Source organism: Anopheles arabiensis, chromosome 3, assembly GCF_016920715.1.
Source record: "Anopheles arabiensis isolate DONGOLA chromosome 3, AaraD3, whole genome shotgun sequence".
Classification (NCBI taxonomy): domain Eukaryota; kingdom Metazoa; phylum Arthropoda; class Insecta; order Diptera; family Culicidae; genus Anopheles; species Anopheles arabiensis.
In genome coordinates, this window is record NC_053518.1 from 46292571 (window position 1) to 46309029 (window position 16459).

General features: G+C 49.6%; 1 protein-coding gene across 1 annotated transcript in view; it reads left to right on the plus strand.

Moving 5' to 3' along the window:
* Positions 1-16459, plus strand: part of LOC120904491 — a 136832-nt gene that overhangs the window by 65528 nt on the left and 54845 nt on the right. Inside the window, 7 exon segments of the mRNA XM_040314501.1 lie at positions 40-4662; positions 5304-5486; positions 5567-5698; positions 5769-7583; positions 7659-7751; positions 15524-15667; positions 15747-15896. Coding sequence (XP_040170435.1) covers positions 40-4662; positions 5304-5486; positions 5567-5698; positions 5769-7583; positions 7659-7751; positions 15524-15667; positions 15747-15896 — 7140 coding nt within the window.

A 16459-nucleotide genomic window follows, 5' to 3' on the forward strand; every position in this document is an offset into this window, starting at 1 on the left:
GCTTGTTTTGTCCCTGTCTCTCTCTCTCTCTCTCTCTAGCTGTCTCATCGCCTGCCTGTGAACCTTCGTGCGGCCAGAACGCACACTGCGAGTATGGCGTCGTGCAGAACGTGTGTGTGTGCAACCCCGGCACGACCGGCAATCCGTACGGGCTGTGCGAGCCGCAGCAGCGCAACATGTGCAGCCGGATGCGGTGCGGAACGAACGCCGAGTGCCGCGAGTCACTCGCTTCGGTGGAGTGCGTTTGTCCTGGCGGGTTCAGCGGCAACCCGTACGTGGCGTGCCGCGACGTGGACGAATGTTCGGCGGTCGGTGTGTGCGGCGAGGGCGCGATTTGCATAAACTCGGAGGGCAGCTTTGACTGCCGTTGCCGGCCCGGGTACGGCGGCAATCCGTTCGTGATGTGTTCCGCGATCGAGAAAACGGTTTGCACCAATCCACGCCAGTGTCAGTGCGGCGCGAACATGCAGTGTCCGCCCGGGTACGGTTGCGTGCGTGGCGTGTGCAACAATCTGTGCGCCAACACGACCTGCGGTCCACGGGCGGCCTGCGACGCGGGACGATGCGTCTGTCCGCCCGGGTACACGGGCAATGCGGCCGACCGCAAGACCGGCTGCGTGCCGGACGGCCAGTGCGACAGTGATGCGGACTGCGAAGCGTCCAAGATTTGCTTCCAAACGAGCAAAGGCGTGCGACGGTGTGTGGATGCGTGCAGCAAGGTGCAGTGCGGCCCGAACGCGCTCTGCGTGTCGAACGATCATCGCAGCACGTGCATCTGCGCACCGAGCTATGTGGGCAATCCGGGCGACCTGACGGTGGGCTGCCAGCAGGAGGCGAAGCTGGTGGCGGAGTGTAAAACCGACGGCGACTGCAAGCCGGGCCACGTGTGCACGGCTGTGACGGAGACCGGACACCAGGCGTGCGTCAATCCGTGCAGTGCGGTAGAGTGTGGCGTGCACGAGGTGTGCACGGTCAATGAGGTCAATCAACCGGTCTGCCACTGTCAGAGCGGGTACCGCTGGAATCCCGTTACCTCGGGGTGTGTGAAGCCCTCGATCCCGGACTGTACGGCGGACGCGGACTGCCATCAGGTTGCAGCCTGCCGGCCGGATGCCGTGGGCGTGCTGAAGTGCATTGCCGTGTGTACGGAGTTCACCTGCCCGCCGAACTCGGTGTGCGTGTCGTCCAATCATCGCGGCAGCTGCCAGTGTCTGCCAGGCTACACGGGCAACCCGAACGACCGCAATGGCTGCCGTCCCGAGCAGCAGAATACCTGCCTCACCAGTGCGGAGTGCGCAGAGTCGGACGCGTGCGTTGCGCACGACGGTGCGGCCCTGTTCTGCCGACCGGCCTGTGAGAGTGTGCAGTGTGGCCCGTACGCACTGTGCGTCACCAACAATCATGCCGCGCAGTGCCAGTGTCCGCCGGGCTCGTACGCTGGCGATCCGTACGACCTGGCGAAGGGATGCCAGTCGGTGCCGTGCGTCTACAACCGGGACTGCCCCTCGAACCAGCTGTGCAATCGCATGACGCACAGCTGCGTGGACGTGTGTCAGGAGGATACGTGCGGCGAGAATGCGGTGTGCATCGCGGAAAACCACCGCTCCGTGTGCCAGTGTCCGCCGGGCTATCGGGCGAACCCGATTGCCGAGGTCGAATGTGCGCAGGTGCGATCGTGCGATCCGAACCCGTGCCATCCGACCGCTTCCTGCGAGCCGGGCCCGGATGGGTACGTGTGCAAGTGTCCGGTAGGACAGATCGGAAACCCTTTGACGGGATGCCGACAGGAAGGGGCCTGTCCCGGGGGAGATCGCGACTGTCCGGACGGTGCGGCCTGCGTGAACGGGAAGTGTACCGATCCGTGTCTGGGTGCGTGCGGCATCAACTCGCAGTGCACGGTCGTCAATCGGGAGCCGGTGTGTAGCTGCAAGGCGAAGTACGTCCCCGGCGCGACGGGATCGGCACGAGACGGTTGTGTCCGATCAAGCAGTGGCTGTATGAGCGATCTCGACTGCAACGGAGACGTGTGTCACGGTGGCCAGTGTGCGGTTGCGTGCCGCAACACCAACGACTGCTCGCCGGGCGAGCGCTGTCTTAGCAACGTTTGCGCCGTGCCCTGTTCCGATCACAGCCAGTGCGGCCAGGGGCAAGCGTGCGCCGGTGGCATCTGTACGATCGGGTGCCGCAGCAGCCGCGACTGCAGCGGAACGACGGCCTGCATTGACTTCAAGTGTACCGACCCGTGCACGGCGGACAGGAATGCGTGCGGACCGAACGCGCTCTGCTCGGCGGTAGATCACGTGCCCCAGTGCACCTGTCCGGCCGGGTTCGAGGGCAATCCATCGCCCGACCAGGGCTGCGTGCGGATGCCGACGAGCTGCGAAACATCGGCACAGTGTGCCGCGGGCCACATGTGCATCGGCAATCTGTGCAGTTTGCCCTGCTCCGAGACGTCGCCATCCTGTGCGATTGGAGAGCGGTGCGCTAACAGCGTTTGTGCGAAGGTTTGCTACACCAACAACAACTGTCTGCCCGGCGAGGTATGCAGCGAGGCGGGTGTGTGCGTGCCAGGATGCGGAACCGACGCCGACTGCCCATCGCAGCGCGTTTGCCAGGCGGGCAAGTGCAAGTGCATGAAGGGCTTCATCGGGACGCCGTTCGGATGCACCGATATTGATGAGTGTTCCGAGCGGCCGTGCCATGCGAGTGCGGTCTGCGAGAACATTCCCGGCTCCTATCGCTGCCAGTGTCCCGAGGGAGCGGTTGGGGACGCTTACGCCAGTCCGGGCTGCCGCAAGCCGAGCCAGTGTCGCCGGGATGTCGACTGTGCGGACGAGCTGGCCTGCATCGGAGGCAAATGCCGCAGCCCGTGCAGCACGAAGCAGTGCAGCCGGAATGCGGAGTGCCAGGTGGTGGGCCACCGGGCGGAATGCTTCTGTCCGGCGGGATACCTTGGCGATGCGACGGACGGGGAGATCGGCGGCATCGGCTGCTTCAAGGTGGAGTGCGTGCACAACGAGGACTGCGGAGTGGAGCGGGCCTGCAGCGAGGAGTCGAACCGCTGCGTCAACCCCTGCGAGCAGCTCAACTGTGGCCGGGGAACGTGCCAGATCCAGAACCATGAGGCGGTGTGCGTTTGCTACCAGGGCTACACGTTCGCCAACGGCAAGTGTGAAGACATCGACGAGTGCGCGCGCGAATCCCCTGGCCCATGCCACGAAACGGCACTGTGCGAGAATTTGCCGGGCAATTATCTGTGCTCCTGTCCGGCCGGGCTGGTGGGCGACCCGGTAACTGCCGGCTGCAAGCGGGCCGATGAATGTCTGTCGAGCGAAGACTGCCCGAGCGGTGCAGTGTGTGTGGACGCCCATTGCCAAAACCCGTGTGCCGAGGCGAATGTGTGCGGCGAGAACGCACTGTGCACGGTGGTCGGCGAGCGGCCCCAGTGTGAGTGTCCCCCAGCGACCCGGGGCAATCCCAAGGTTGCCTGCAAGCGGCTCGAGTGTACCACGGCGGACGAGTGTACGGCGGATCGAACGTGCATTGGCAATCGCTGCATCGATCCGTGCTCGCTCAAGAGTGCGTGCGGCAGCAGTGCGAACTGCGTGTCGAAAAACCATCTGGCCGTGTGCTCCTGTCAGCCGGGCACGACTGGCAATCCGCTGCTGGGATGTGTGCCGCTGCAGTACTGCAACGACGACCCGCAGTGCCCGACCGGCACGAAGTGTAGCGCTGGGGTGTGCTGCTCGCTGTGCGGCACCAACCGTGACTGTCTGGACGATCAGCTGTGCATACAGGGCGTGTGCCAGCCGACCTGTCGCTCCAACACCACCTGTCCTGACTTCCAGTACTGCCACAACGGCATCTGCACGAAGGAGTTCAAATGCCGGGCGGACGACGATTGCGGCGCGGACGAGATGTGCATCACGGACGCGAATGGAAGGTCGGAGTGTCGCAATGCGTGCAACAGTGGGCGCGTCCTGTGCGGCCGCAATGCCGACTGCAGCGCACGCAACCATGTGGCGGAATGCGAGTGCAAGCAGGGCTTCTACCGGGATGCGGGCGGCATCTGCCGCAAAGTGGAGTGCGAGCGCGATGACGACTGCTCCTCGGACAAGGTGTGCGAGAACCACGCGTGCAAGATCGCCTGCCTGACGGGCGAGGCCCCCTGCGGCGCCAATGCGCTCTGTTCGGCCGAAAACCACCGCCAGGTGTGCTACTGTCAGCCGGGCTTCACCGGCGACCCGAAGCGCGGCTGCTCGCTGATCGACTTCTGCAAGGAGCGACCGTGCGCACCGAACGCCAAGTGTCGCAACAGCCGAGGCTCGTACCGGTGCTCGTGCCCGGCCGGGCTGGTGGGGGATCCGTATCAGGGCGGCTGCAAGCGTGCGGCCGAATGCGAGCGGAACAGTGACTGCCCGGAGGTGGCCGAATGTGTGCAGGAGAACGGTGAATCGAAGTGTCGCGATGTTTGTGCCGGTGTTCAGTGTGGCCCGAACGCGGAGTGTGCCGCCCGGAAGCATAATGCGGAGTGCAAGTGCCGGTCGCGGTTCGAGGGCGATCCGAAGGATCTGACCAATGGCTGCAAGCCGAAACCGATGTCTTGCAAGCGCAATAATGACTGTCCGGAGAACTCGTACTGTCACGGGCAGATCTGCAAACGTAAGTCAGCAAAAGGGGAAGGGGGAGACAGGTGGGATGGGAGTTCCAGGTGTGAAATAGGCGGCAATCCTGCATGGCACGGCCAAGAAAAGACAGAAATCAATGGTTTCGAAGTTCGAGTTCGAGTTTCGTCGAGTCAAAAAATGAAAACGATTTTTTAAACTAAACTTTTTGTTTCCCAGATGTCGTTCAAGTGCAAAAAACAAACTTTACTATTTATTTACCCTTTTCTAGTTCACTCACTGATAACTAAAAGTAATACCAATACCAACAAACAACCCCATTACACTAGCACAAAATTTCAACAAACTCAATCATTTGCAAATCACTGATTCTCGTGACAACACAAAATTCATTTCATTTAATAATGCAATCTTTGCACCTACTACTTCTACTAGCAGTAAACTCGTAATCATTTAGTAATGTTCATTCAACCGATACTGACTAGAACTCGTCAGGACATAATTCTTAATTTTCATGAATTCGTAGCATTAATAAACCCCATCAGTTTTTCACTCCTCTCGGGGAATACCATCTTTCTCTCTCTCGGGTTAGAGTAGAGTTGTAGAGTACAAATTGCCCCCTAAACGCAGTGTGCAAAGCAAAGCCATTTAAACAAACTCTTATCGTCCATCTTGTAGCGGCCTGCTCTGAAACGGACGAATGTAACCAGGACGAGGTTTGCTCGAACGGGCAGTGCGTTAACCCGTGCCACGAGTTGAACGCCTGCGGTATGAATGCCGAATGTTTGATGGGAGCGCATGCAAAGCAGTGCTCGTGTCCGGCAGGCTTCACCGGCGACGCAGCCGTCGAGTGTGTGCGAGGTAGGTGTGACTGATCGATCTATGGTCGGTTGTGTCTGTGTCTATGGTTCATTGATTGATTGGCTTTTCGTTTTCATCAGTTCCGATATCGTGCGCGTCCAATACGGACTGTACGGATGGCAGCATCTGCAAGGAGTCGATGTGTTTGCCACGATGCAAAAACGATCAGGAGTGTGCACTGAACGAGAAATGTCTGCAGGGTAGCTGTATGCGTAAGTATTGCACGCTAAACGTCGCTTCTATGATGATCTAGTGTTAATCGAACACACCTTTACTTTACAGTGACGTGTCGTTTGGATAACGATTGCTTCCTGGGACACATATGTCTGGCGGGGCGATGCGTTTACGGCTGTCACGCCGACAGTGACTGCAGTGCTAGCGAAACCTGCCGCGACAACCGATGCGTCAACCCGTGCCAGGAAAATCCTTGCGGACCGAATGCCGCGTGCACCGTGGTGAACCATCGGGCCAGCTGCTCCTGCTTCAGTGGCATGGTGCCCAGCCCGACCGCAAAGGTAGGCTGCGTGCGAGCTCCGGCCCTACAGTGTACGGAGAATCGTGACTGTGCCGACGGTACGTCCTGCATCGACCGGCTTTGCCGGCCAGTGTGTGCGAACGATCAAAGCTGCCTGAACAACGAACGCTGCGATGGCGGTTCGTGCAAGCCGATCTGCCGCAAGGATGACGATTGCCGTACGGGGGAGATCTGCCAAGGTCAAACGTGTATGATCGGTTGCCGATCGGACGGCGGATGTGCGGACCATTTGACGTGCAGCGGGCAGCAGTGCGTTGATCCGTGTCAGGAACCGACGGCCTGTGGCACGAACGCCGAGTGTGTGGTCGTGGGACACAGGAAGCAGTGCAGCTGCCCGGCCGGTTTGGTGGGCGATCCGTTCAGCTTGGGCTGCCGGCAGGAGACGCGCCTCTGTCAGGCGCGCACCGACTGTCCGAAGGGGCAGGCATGCTACGGCGGTACCTGCATGCAGACGTGCCGCAACGATCAGAACTGTTTGGCCGACGAGCGGTGCGTTCGGGGAACGTGCCGAACGGTGTGCAACAGCGATGCGGCCTGTGGCAATGGATTGATCTGCGAGGGACGCATCTGTCAGGCAGGGTGTCGATCGGACAACCAGTGCAGCAACACGCAGGCCTGCATCAACAAGAAGTGTACGGATCCGTGCGCAACGCTTGGCCAGTGTGGCTCGTGCTCGGAGTGCAAGGTAATCGATCACGGTGTGCAGTGTAGCTGCCCGCAGGGATACCTGGGCAATCCGCTGCTGTCGTGCAGTCCGCCGGCAGAAAAGTGCAACGCGCAATGTACCTGTGACGAGGACGGTATGTACTGCGTGAAGGCCTGCCGCCAGCAGAAGGACTGCGGATGTGGACAAACCTGCCACCGGGGCAAGTGCCGCAGCAAATGCAACCCGGGCAACTGCCCGGCGGGACTACTCTGTCAGAATGGGGCCTGTGTGGCGGGCTGTCGAACGAACGCCGACTGCCCCAGCGAGCGGTCCTGCACCAACGGCAAGTGTGTGGATCCGTGTGCCGGTGGTAGAGCGTGCGGCAAGAATGCGCTCTGCCAGGTGTCGGACCATCGTTCGCTTTGCCTGTGCCCCGACGGTTTCCAGGGTGATCCGTCGGTAGGCTGTGTGCAGTACGAATGCCAAACTAACGACGACTGCGAGCTGGACAAGAAGTGCGCGAGCGGAAAGTGCATCAATCCGTGCCTGAGCCCGGGTGCGTGCGGTCTGAACGCGCAGTGTCGCGTTGTGAACCGGCAGGCGCAGTGCAGCTGCACTCCCGGCTTCTTCGGCAATGCGCGCCACGAGTGCCAGCCGGTGCAGAAGAACGGCTGTGCTCAGAATCCCTGCGGCGAGAATACCGTTTGCCGGGAGGATGAGAATGGCTACGAGTGCTCCTGTCAGCCGGGTTGCGTGGGTGATCCGCGACAGGGCTGTCTGTGCGAGGAAAAGCTCAAGAAGGACGATTGCGAGCAGTACGCCTGTGGTACGAATGCGGTCTGCCGCATGACCGAATGGGGCGCACCGTCGTGCGTCTGTTTGCCAACGCATCCGCACGGTGACCCGTACATGTCGTGTAAGTACTGGGACAGCCCAATTGCACTCGAAGAGGGGAAAATAACGAGTTGTTGTCCTTCATTTTCTACGATAGGCACTCAAGATGATACCGCGACCGACTGTCGAACGACTGGCTGTGCGGAAGGAGAGTGTGTTCGTGACGGTGCCAAGTTCATCTGCCGCAAAGGTAAGTCGGTTTGCTTTGTGTCTCACTTTGTACTACCTGTTCTTGGCGGCGTCCTACCGCATGGTGCTACTTCCACAGTGTGTGCGAATGCGAAGCGGGTGGACACCGTCAGAACTGGTTCACCGTTTTAAATCCAACAACCATCGCTAATAGAACCGTTCAACATCTCGAAGCGACGATAACGAAACAATCACGTGATTTATCACTTTATCATTTAACGTTTCAATCATTGATAAGTTCGTTCAAATAGCGTGTTTTTTCATAACAATACCATTCATAAACTCAAATACCCACCATTTTGTTTAAGCATAACAATTATTACCAATTAAAACAAACTAAAAGAAGATGTTTGAATATTCACAATCTAATTGGTTTGAATAATTTAAATGATTTTACTCTCGCGCTTATGTATGTTTTGTTTTATACACCTTTTTGTTTAAATCGGGCACTTCAAATTTAAAGAACATATTATATATGGTTTAAAGTAATACCAAAGAACACATCACTAGTGGGATTTTTTCCGATTATATATACCGCATTTAATTGCAATATTTCAATGTTTGAAGCTCATAATGCTGTTGAACCATTCCGCTCCTAAGCCTGCCCATTTAACGACAGCAAATGCTATTTTGTTTGAATAGTGTTGGCTGCCACAGGCCACGCGGAAAGCGAAGTTTGACAATTTGCAAATGGTACCTTACAAACTATAAACACTGAATCTGAACATACACCCTCCACCGTACACTTTACCAAACCGTACTTTGCCTCTCACTTTACTTAGGTTAGTTATTTGAAATTTTGTTGTTTTTTTTTGTTTTCCTGTGTAAAATACCGCAATTTTCGCACGTTTTAATCTTCCAAACTCTTTTTACATGCAAAGTCACACCCTGTCTGATCCTTATATATACAAATTTAAACCAAATGTTTCCGTTTACGGGATTGTTGTTGTTTTCGTTATATTAAACAAACTCACGATAACTGGTAAAATAAAATAAAAACCAATCGATCTATTGTTCAGAATTGTCGCTGTCAGAATCGCGGTTACCCAATCTGCGCTACATTCACAGTTTACATTTGTTTCCATCAATCTCTGTTGTCTGGGAATGCTGCACCGATTTCCTTCCGCATCACCAACGTGTGCAAGCAAGTTTTAGTTTGAGTTGTTTTTTTTTTAATATTGCTTACAAAATTTCTCGTTTTGTTCGTCTCTTTCTACGTTGTTTGCTCTCGTTGTGTCTCGTTAGCGTACCGAGCTAGAATCATAAATGTAAACATGTGTCATGCAGCATCATGTGCATTGTCCTTCTTCCGAATATTGTTGTACCTGTTACCGAGTAAAATTGTACGTAGTGTAACACACTCCCCGTCTAGCGAATGGAGAAGAAATTATTTCAAATTTTAAAACAGATGTCGTAGTTGTTTTAGCTCTTTCTGTCACTTCTTACTTACTTACTTACTCAATGGATTTTCCCCTTTCATTTTCGTTGTTTTGTATTGTTTTGTGTATCGGATTGCTTCTCGCCAGATTGGGAACTGTGGACGGGACACTTCTCACAAATAGTTCACTACTTGCACGTGTTAGGCCTCGGGTTTTGTATGTGTAAACAAGATAAGGTTTAATACGGGGGTTTCACGTTTTGTTTTTCATACTTTTCGTTTTACTACTGTTTACTTTTGATATCAAAACACACACACCAAATATTGGTTTATTTCGCACTCGTTTCCTAGTATTCAAATTTATTTTCAGACTTTATTCTTCCCTCTCCTATTTCCCTGTTTCCTCTATTATTCTTTTTTGTTTTGTTTCGTTTTGTTTTTTTTTTTTCATTTCCCTTATAATGCATTTCGCTATTCTACACCTTTGGAATTGTGATTGATGAAATGTCTCTATCGCGTTTGTTTCTTTTGTTTGCTCGTGTGTTTTACTCCTGCTTTAACTATAGCTTGTGTACTTAATCTGCATAGAAATGAAGTTGTACTTCACCTGTACATACGAATATGTCCTGTTTTATACATCCCCTTACGATTCGTTCTACCATTTTGATCGACTGCTAGGACAGTGCCGATAAAACAAAAGCCGTCTTATTTATTTCCTCCCGTTAAGCTCTCTTAGTGTCAGAGGTAGATGTTTGTTTCCAACTCTCTGATAACTGTAGCCTGTTTTCCCCACCTCATCCAACTTTCGATCCCACTTCTTTTCTATTTCCTTACACCCAAATAAATTCCCCGGGCAGAACGCATGTGTTGGATGTATATCTATTGTGAGAACTAAAACAGTGATCGATAGAATTATCCGCTTAGTCTATCGGTTTCGAAACCTCGATACCACAGTTCCTCACGCAAAAAAAATGCGTCTATCTGGTTCGTCGAAGGCTGCAACAGCAACATACTCGCCCTGTAGTTTGAGTTTGAAATAATTTCTCTACAAATTCCATTCTCGCACGACGATGGCAAGTGTGAGAGGGAATAGTTTCCTTTCGTTTTGTTTTGTTTTGTTGTGAGGCTATGTAACAGGATTGCATCAACGGATTGGCCAATGCACCAGTTTGCAAGCGAAAGACACACTGACTATCTGCTAGGAGGGTAGGATATGTAATTACATCGTTTTGGCCAAACTACTCGGTTGTAAACCGGAAAAAACAATACAAAATACATGCAGCAAAACTTCAGTACGACTTTTACGACCTGGACTGCGACGATCCCAACAACAACAATCGACACAAGACTTCATGTATTCGTACAGCATATATCTGCCAAGAGCACACTATTTATCATCAACAATCCACTTATCATCATATAACAACACCTCTAGACGAATCCTGTGCGAACGATTTACAATGCGCCAATGATAAGGCTTGCATAGGAGGCAAATGTTCCGATCCGTGCTCGCTGCGAGGCGCATGCGGTGACAATGCACTCTGTCAGACGGTGCTGCACAGACCAAGATGCTCATGCCCGAACTGCTACATCGGACGACCGAACGTCGAATGCAAACCGGATCCCAAATGCGAAGAAGTGACCACCCCAAGACCGAATGACCCGAAGATTGTTTCGGTGGCATGCGAGACAAACGGCGACTGTCATGAAAGCCTGCGCTGCGACGCCAGCGGGCAGTGCAGCGATCCGTGCACGGTACCGGCACCGTTCGTATGCGACTCCAACAAGAAATGTGTCTCGCGCCGTCATCGGCCCAGTTGCGTCTGTGCGCACGGTTTCATCGTTAATGACAGTGGCGAGCTGGTGTGCGCTCCGGAAAAGCGCGAATGCTTCGGCGACGATGGTTGCGCCTCGAACATGGCCTGCCTCGATGGCCGTTGCGTAAATCCGTGCTTTGCCAACGGTAGGCGCAGTGCGCCCTGCCCGGACGACAAGGCTTGCGTGGTGGTGGACCACAGGCCGACATGCGTATGCATGAAGGACTGCAGTCCATCACTGTCGATTTGCTTGCGCGACAGCGGTTGTCCGGACGAGTTGGCCTGCCGAAATTATCAGTGCGTCAATCCGTGCGAGACGACCACTTGTGCCGAAGACACACCATGCTATGTCGAAGATCACAAACCAATCTGTAAATTCTGCCCGCCCGGCTTCGTTAAAGATGTACGACATGGATGTTTGAAAGGTAACATAAACACAACACCCCCAAAACCACTCTGTCCTCTGTTTCTGTTCGTTTAGTGGCGATTAGCGCATTGATCCATAGTCGACTTTTTCTTTTCCGATTCATTTCCGCTACTTGCGTTTCCTGTTTCTTTGTCTTTATCCCTTTTCTTGCGATTACAATCCACCAAAGAATGGAATAGTACACGACCATACTCACAACACTATCGACTTTCTTTCTTCTTTTGCTCTATTCAACTCATTCACACATTTTATCAACTTTTCCATTCATTGTCCATGTTCTATTGTAAACATTTTGTTTCTTTTCTGTTTTTATCATTGCCGTCTCTTTGATTCCTTTCAACATTTACTAAGCTCAAATAGAGCTAAATCATCTCAACAACAATATCTCATTAGATGAATTTTGCCCAATTGAAGGTGTACTATATTATATTTCAATACTACTACCGTCATTACACATGGTTTCCTTTCCTTGCCAAGTACGTTAGAATTCTTTCACAATATCGCTGTGTTTTTTCCCTTTCATCCTTTCTTCTGTCTATACTATCTGATGCTATCAGCCTTCTTCTAATCAGATATGTTCTAAAGTACGATCGAACTGCAGTATCTGAGGCAAACATTGGTTCACTTTTGCCATATTGATGGAACGTTGAGTTGCAGTACGAACATCCAAGTTACTGTACATAGATCACTCGTGATAGTGAATCACAAACATTCACACATGCTTATGCCTTACTTCGATTTCAGAATATCCTTTGTTCCTTATACTCTCCTTATCCCGATCTTAAAATTGTATCTTTAATATAAAAGAAAAGTTTCACGTCGATTGCATCGTACACATGATCAGTGTAAATCAGTTAGCAAGCTGTTAAAACGGTAAAGCAAACAAAATTTCCAAAGGAAAACCAATCAAAACTATCGAAAACGCTGATAGCATTGAAAGCGCTACATTTCACCTTTACTCTACTATATGCCATACTTCAGCATTGTAGATCCAGTATCGCACTATCGTCTATCACGGTCTGTCCGTATGTCTGTCTGTCTGTCTGTCTGTCTGTCTGTCGGTCTGTCTATCTGTCTATTTATATCACTCTGTGTTGGTTAGCTGTCAACAATTTGTATCTATTCATTCTTATATAGTGCAGTATGTGTTATTTCAATGTTCTCTAATGCTACTAGCACCAATTACAACTTTATACCAACGGTGCCTGTATTTGTATATAATCTCTATAATTGACATGCGCGTATTATCTATCAATGCCATTTCTTCAACATTTGTGGCCATATTTGTCGTGCTATGTTTATTGATAATGGCTGAAGTATTATATTATTTTTTGCGTTCTGCCTTCTCTTTACTTGATCTGAGATTGTCTTCTCCTCCATCCTCAACACAATACATCCACTACCTCTGTCTCTATGTTTATCGCCCCCTCTCACTCTCTCAATCTGTTCTATCCATTTGTGTTAAAATGTAAATTACATGTACATTATTTACATATATATTAATTGAACATTATTATGTGTACTTTATTGTAACCTCACACCAACTACTTAAACCTTACTTTCACAGCGATTGAAAAAGATAAAAATGAAGGAGAAAAAACTCATGAAAAGCAGGGTATCAACTGTTCGGTGCACTCCGACTGCGGCGATAAATTACACTGTTTAGTCGGCCTTTGCGTTGATCCTTGTAGGTCTGGTTGTGGTGAACGGGCGCTTTGCACAGTGAAAGCACATCTTCCCATTTGTTCCTGTCCTTTCGGTTACACCGGCAACCCATCCGAACGGTGTTTACCATTGGACGGCATTAAGAGTAACACTTCTGTCACGCTGATGCCTGAAGGTATGACTGAATATCCTGAGGAGTACTATGATGGACACAAAATTGATCGATCAGATGAGTTTACCACAGCTGAAACCATAGTGGATACAACTACCACCTTCATGGATGGACCAATTACACTAAGCACTACAGCACACGAAGAAGATTTGATTTCTATGAATCAAACCATGGATGTAAATAACATTAGCACGTCAACTGCAAGAGATGAAAGCATAAGCGATGCGAGCACAACTGTACTCGATTTCATTTCAACCGTTATTCCAAATACTGAAACTGATGATACTCGAACCACATTGGAACCATTTACTTCTATTGGCACAACAGAAGCTGGTGATTTCATATCAGAGACAACAATTGAAGAGATTATATCCACGACTAATGTTCCGATGAAAACGACCAATGCAACGGTAAAGCCAAATAGTCACTCAGATACACTCACAAAACAAGATCGCAAATCCACTGATTTGGAAGAGACTGATCAACTGCCAACTGTAACCACACCAATTGATGATTATTTTGTAGAGTTATCCTCTACCTCTAAGCATTACGAATTCATGCAAAACAGTGAGGCTACCGTTACGCCATTGGGAAAGAAAACCAGCACTACAAGCATGACTACTACTAGCACTGCTGCATCTGCAACGGATATTAATACCACCACTGAACAGTATTTATTGGACGATCGCAGCATACCGCTTTCAACATCCGAATATGACGGAGACGATTACATAGATGAAGAGAGCACGTCAACAGCATCGACGATAGAAACGACTTTAGCAGCGAAAACGACCTACGAGTCCTATCCTACGGGAACAACGGCGGAACCGATCATTGAAATCATTCAGTGCCGTGCCGAAAACGATTGCAATGCAAACGAAACCTGTGCTGGTAACATCTGCATCGATCCATGTGCTCAATTTAATCCCTGCCCTCAGGATGTTCCTTGTCAAACCTTGAATCATGTCCCAATGTGCTTGTGCAATAGCGATACCAATACCGGGTACAGCGTTGATTGTATGAAAAAATCAGGTAATATATACACAAAAAAATCATCCAACGCAACCAACTATCTATCCCGTTTAGTAGACAGCCGGTTTGATTCGGTGCGTGGATTGCGAGCAGTAATCTTACGAACATTTCAATCCTTTCATCATTTCCACTTCCGTACTGGATTTTACCTCCGTATCTTTGTACCTCTGCATGATCTGTACGTTAGATGGGGTTTTCGCATTTAGCAATCGCAATCACTTGCATGCCACAGGAATGTAGTTGACCACAGCTTTGCCAAAACCATCACCAAAGCTATAATTGGTCAAAATACATATACGTGATGCGATTTATGCTCTTTCACATGCTCATCACTATCGTCGTATTGTTACCTAGAATCATCAAAACGGAGACTTCACTTTACAGCAGCTCTGTTTTGTAGTAGTCAACACATTTAGATACCTACCTGACTATTTTTCTTCTATGTCTTTTGGCACTGATTGCATCTTTGACCAATGCTGAGGTGCAACAGTGCTACACTATTTCTGTACACTCTGTCATTCGAAGAATTACTGCGAGCGTATGAGCTTTGCTGGTGCTGCACTGCTGATCCACGTGCCGATAAAACGGGTGTTTGTCTGGTTAGAGTTGAAGAAACCATACAATCAATCTGGAATGACATTGAAAATGCTCTCATTACCGTATTTTGATTCATCTTTCTTTACCGTCATGACCCTTGAGTATTGCGTATGGAGTTTGTATCATCCAGTGGCTCCCACACAAAGACTTCACCTTACTGCAAAACGGACTACTGCAGCCGCATGATAAGCTCTGCTGAGATCAGAGTTCCATAAATTATCCTTCTTCATCGGAACCGATTTGGAATCAACGTAGTGCGTAGTGTAATTAGTGGGATGTATGGGAAAACTATGCTAATGAGTGTATTTTTTATCAGTATACAAATTAACTGTTGTGTTCAACCATCTATGTAGCACATATATTACGTGTATTTTTGATTCTGGTTTCATGTATTCTGGTATTGCATATTGTTTGTTATTATTGGTGGTGGATATCATAAAATCTTGAATCTAATCATTACCTGTAGGCTTTGCTTAATTACTTACATGTATCATTCAATGACAAGGAATGGGGCTTAGCTTAGCTATTGATTTGCTTCAATGTGTTTCAATCCAGTGAATTTTTAAATTTCCAACCACATTTGTTGTGCAAACTCAATTACTTGAGTTTCAACAATTTGCTACGATATCGGATATGTACACATGTTTTAATATTTTCACTAACACAATATTTTTACGACTTCCAGAACTGGGATGTAGGCATAGCAACGAGTGTCCTTTGGAAAGATCATGCATCAACGGAATTTGTGTTGATCCATGTCGATCGGGCAATCCTTGCGATATTGGCGAAGAATGCGAAGTTCAAAATCACGAAACAGTTTGTGTGAAACGTACGTATACAGTTTAATTCGTTTTACTAATGGCTATGAGTACCATATTGCAATATTATCCTTTCTTTTTTTTCTCTAGTATGCCAATGTGAAAAAGCATCAGACTGTGCAGGAGGATTGATATGTGATGGCTGTAACTGTGTTCAAAAAGATACCGATAGAACAACTGGTTGTGAGCATTGCCCACCGGGCATTCCTTGTGATCCAATCACTGGCGGTTGCGTCAAGGGTAAGTATTTTTATTGTTTGCATCCACATCTACATCTTCGCGCATAAATATTCTTCAAAAGACATTTCCTCATTCCACACTACGAAGCGTAAATTCACACACCTCCTCCCCTTACAAAGGACGGTTCTTTTCATACGATTCGTCGATATATATTTATCAATAGTTTAGACTCATTTCTAGTCCCTTTCATAGTTAGCTAGTTCGAATCTCCCTTTTCTCCTGGCTTGCTTAAACTCTGTCGCTATGCTTATAAATGGAATTGCTTCGAGAAAAATACGTCGTGATCGTAAGTTTTCGCTACATTAACATTTATTGACTGACTATAATTTGCTTCTTCATAACTAAACCTTCTAACTCTATTCACTATTGAGCATTGTATTTTCACGAAAAAAATCTATGAAAAAAAAAATACTTCTATCATACACTTCACGCCACCAACAAATATTTATCATAAATGCTTGAAAGCACACATTAAAATAAACCGTAACACATATCATAAGACATCACACATCAAAAAGTATTTCAATTTGAAAATGTAAATATTTACATCCAATTAAACGATG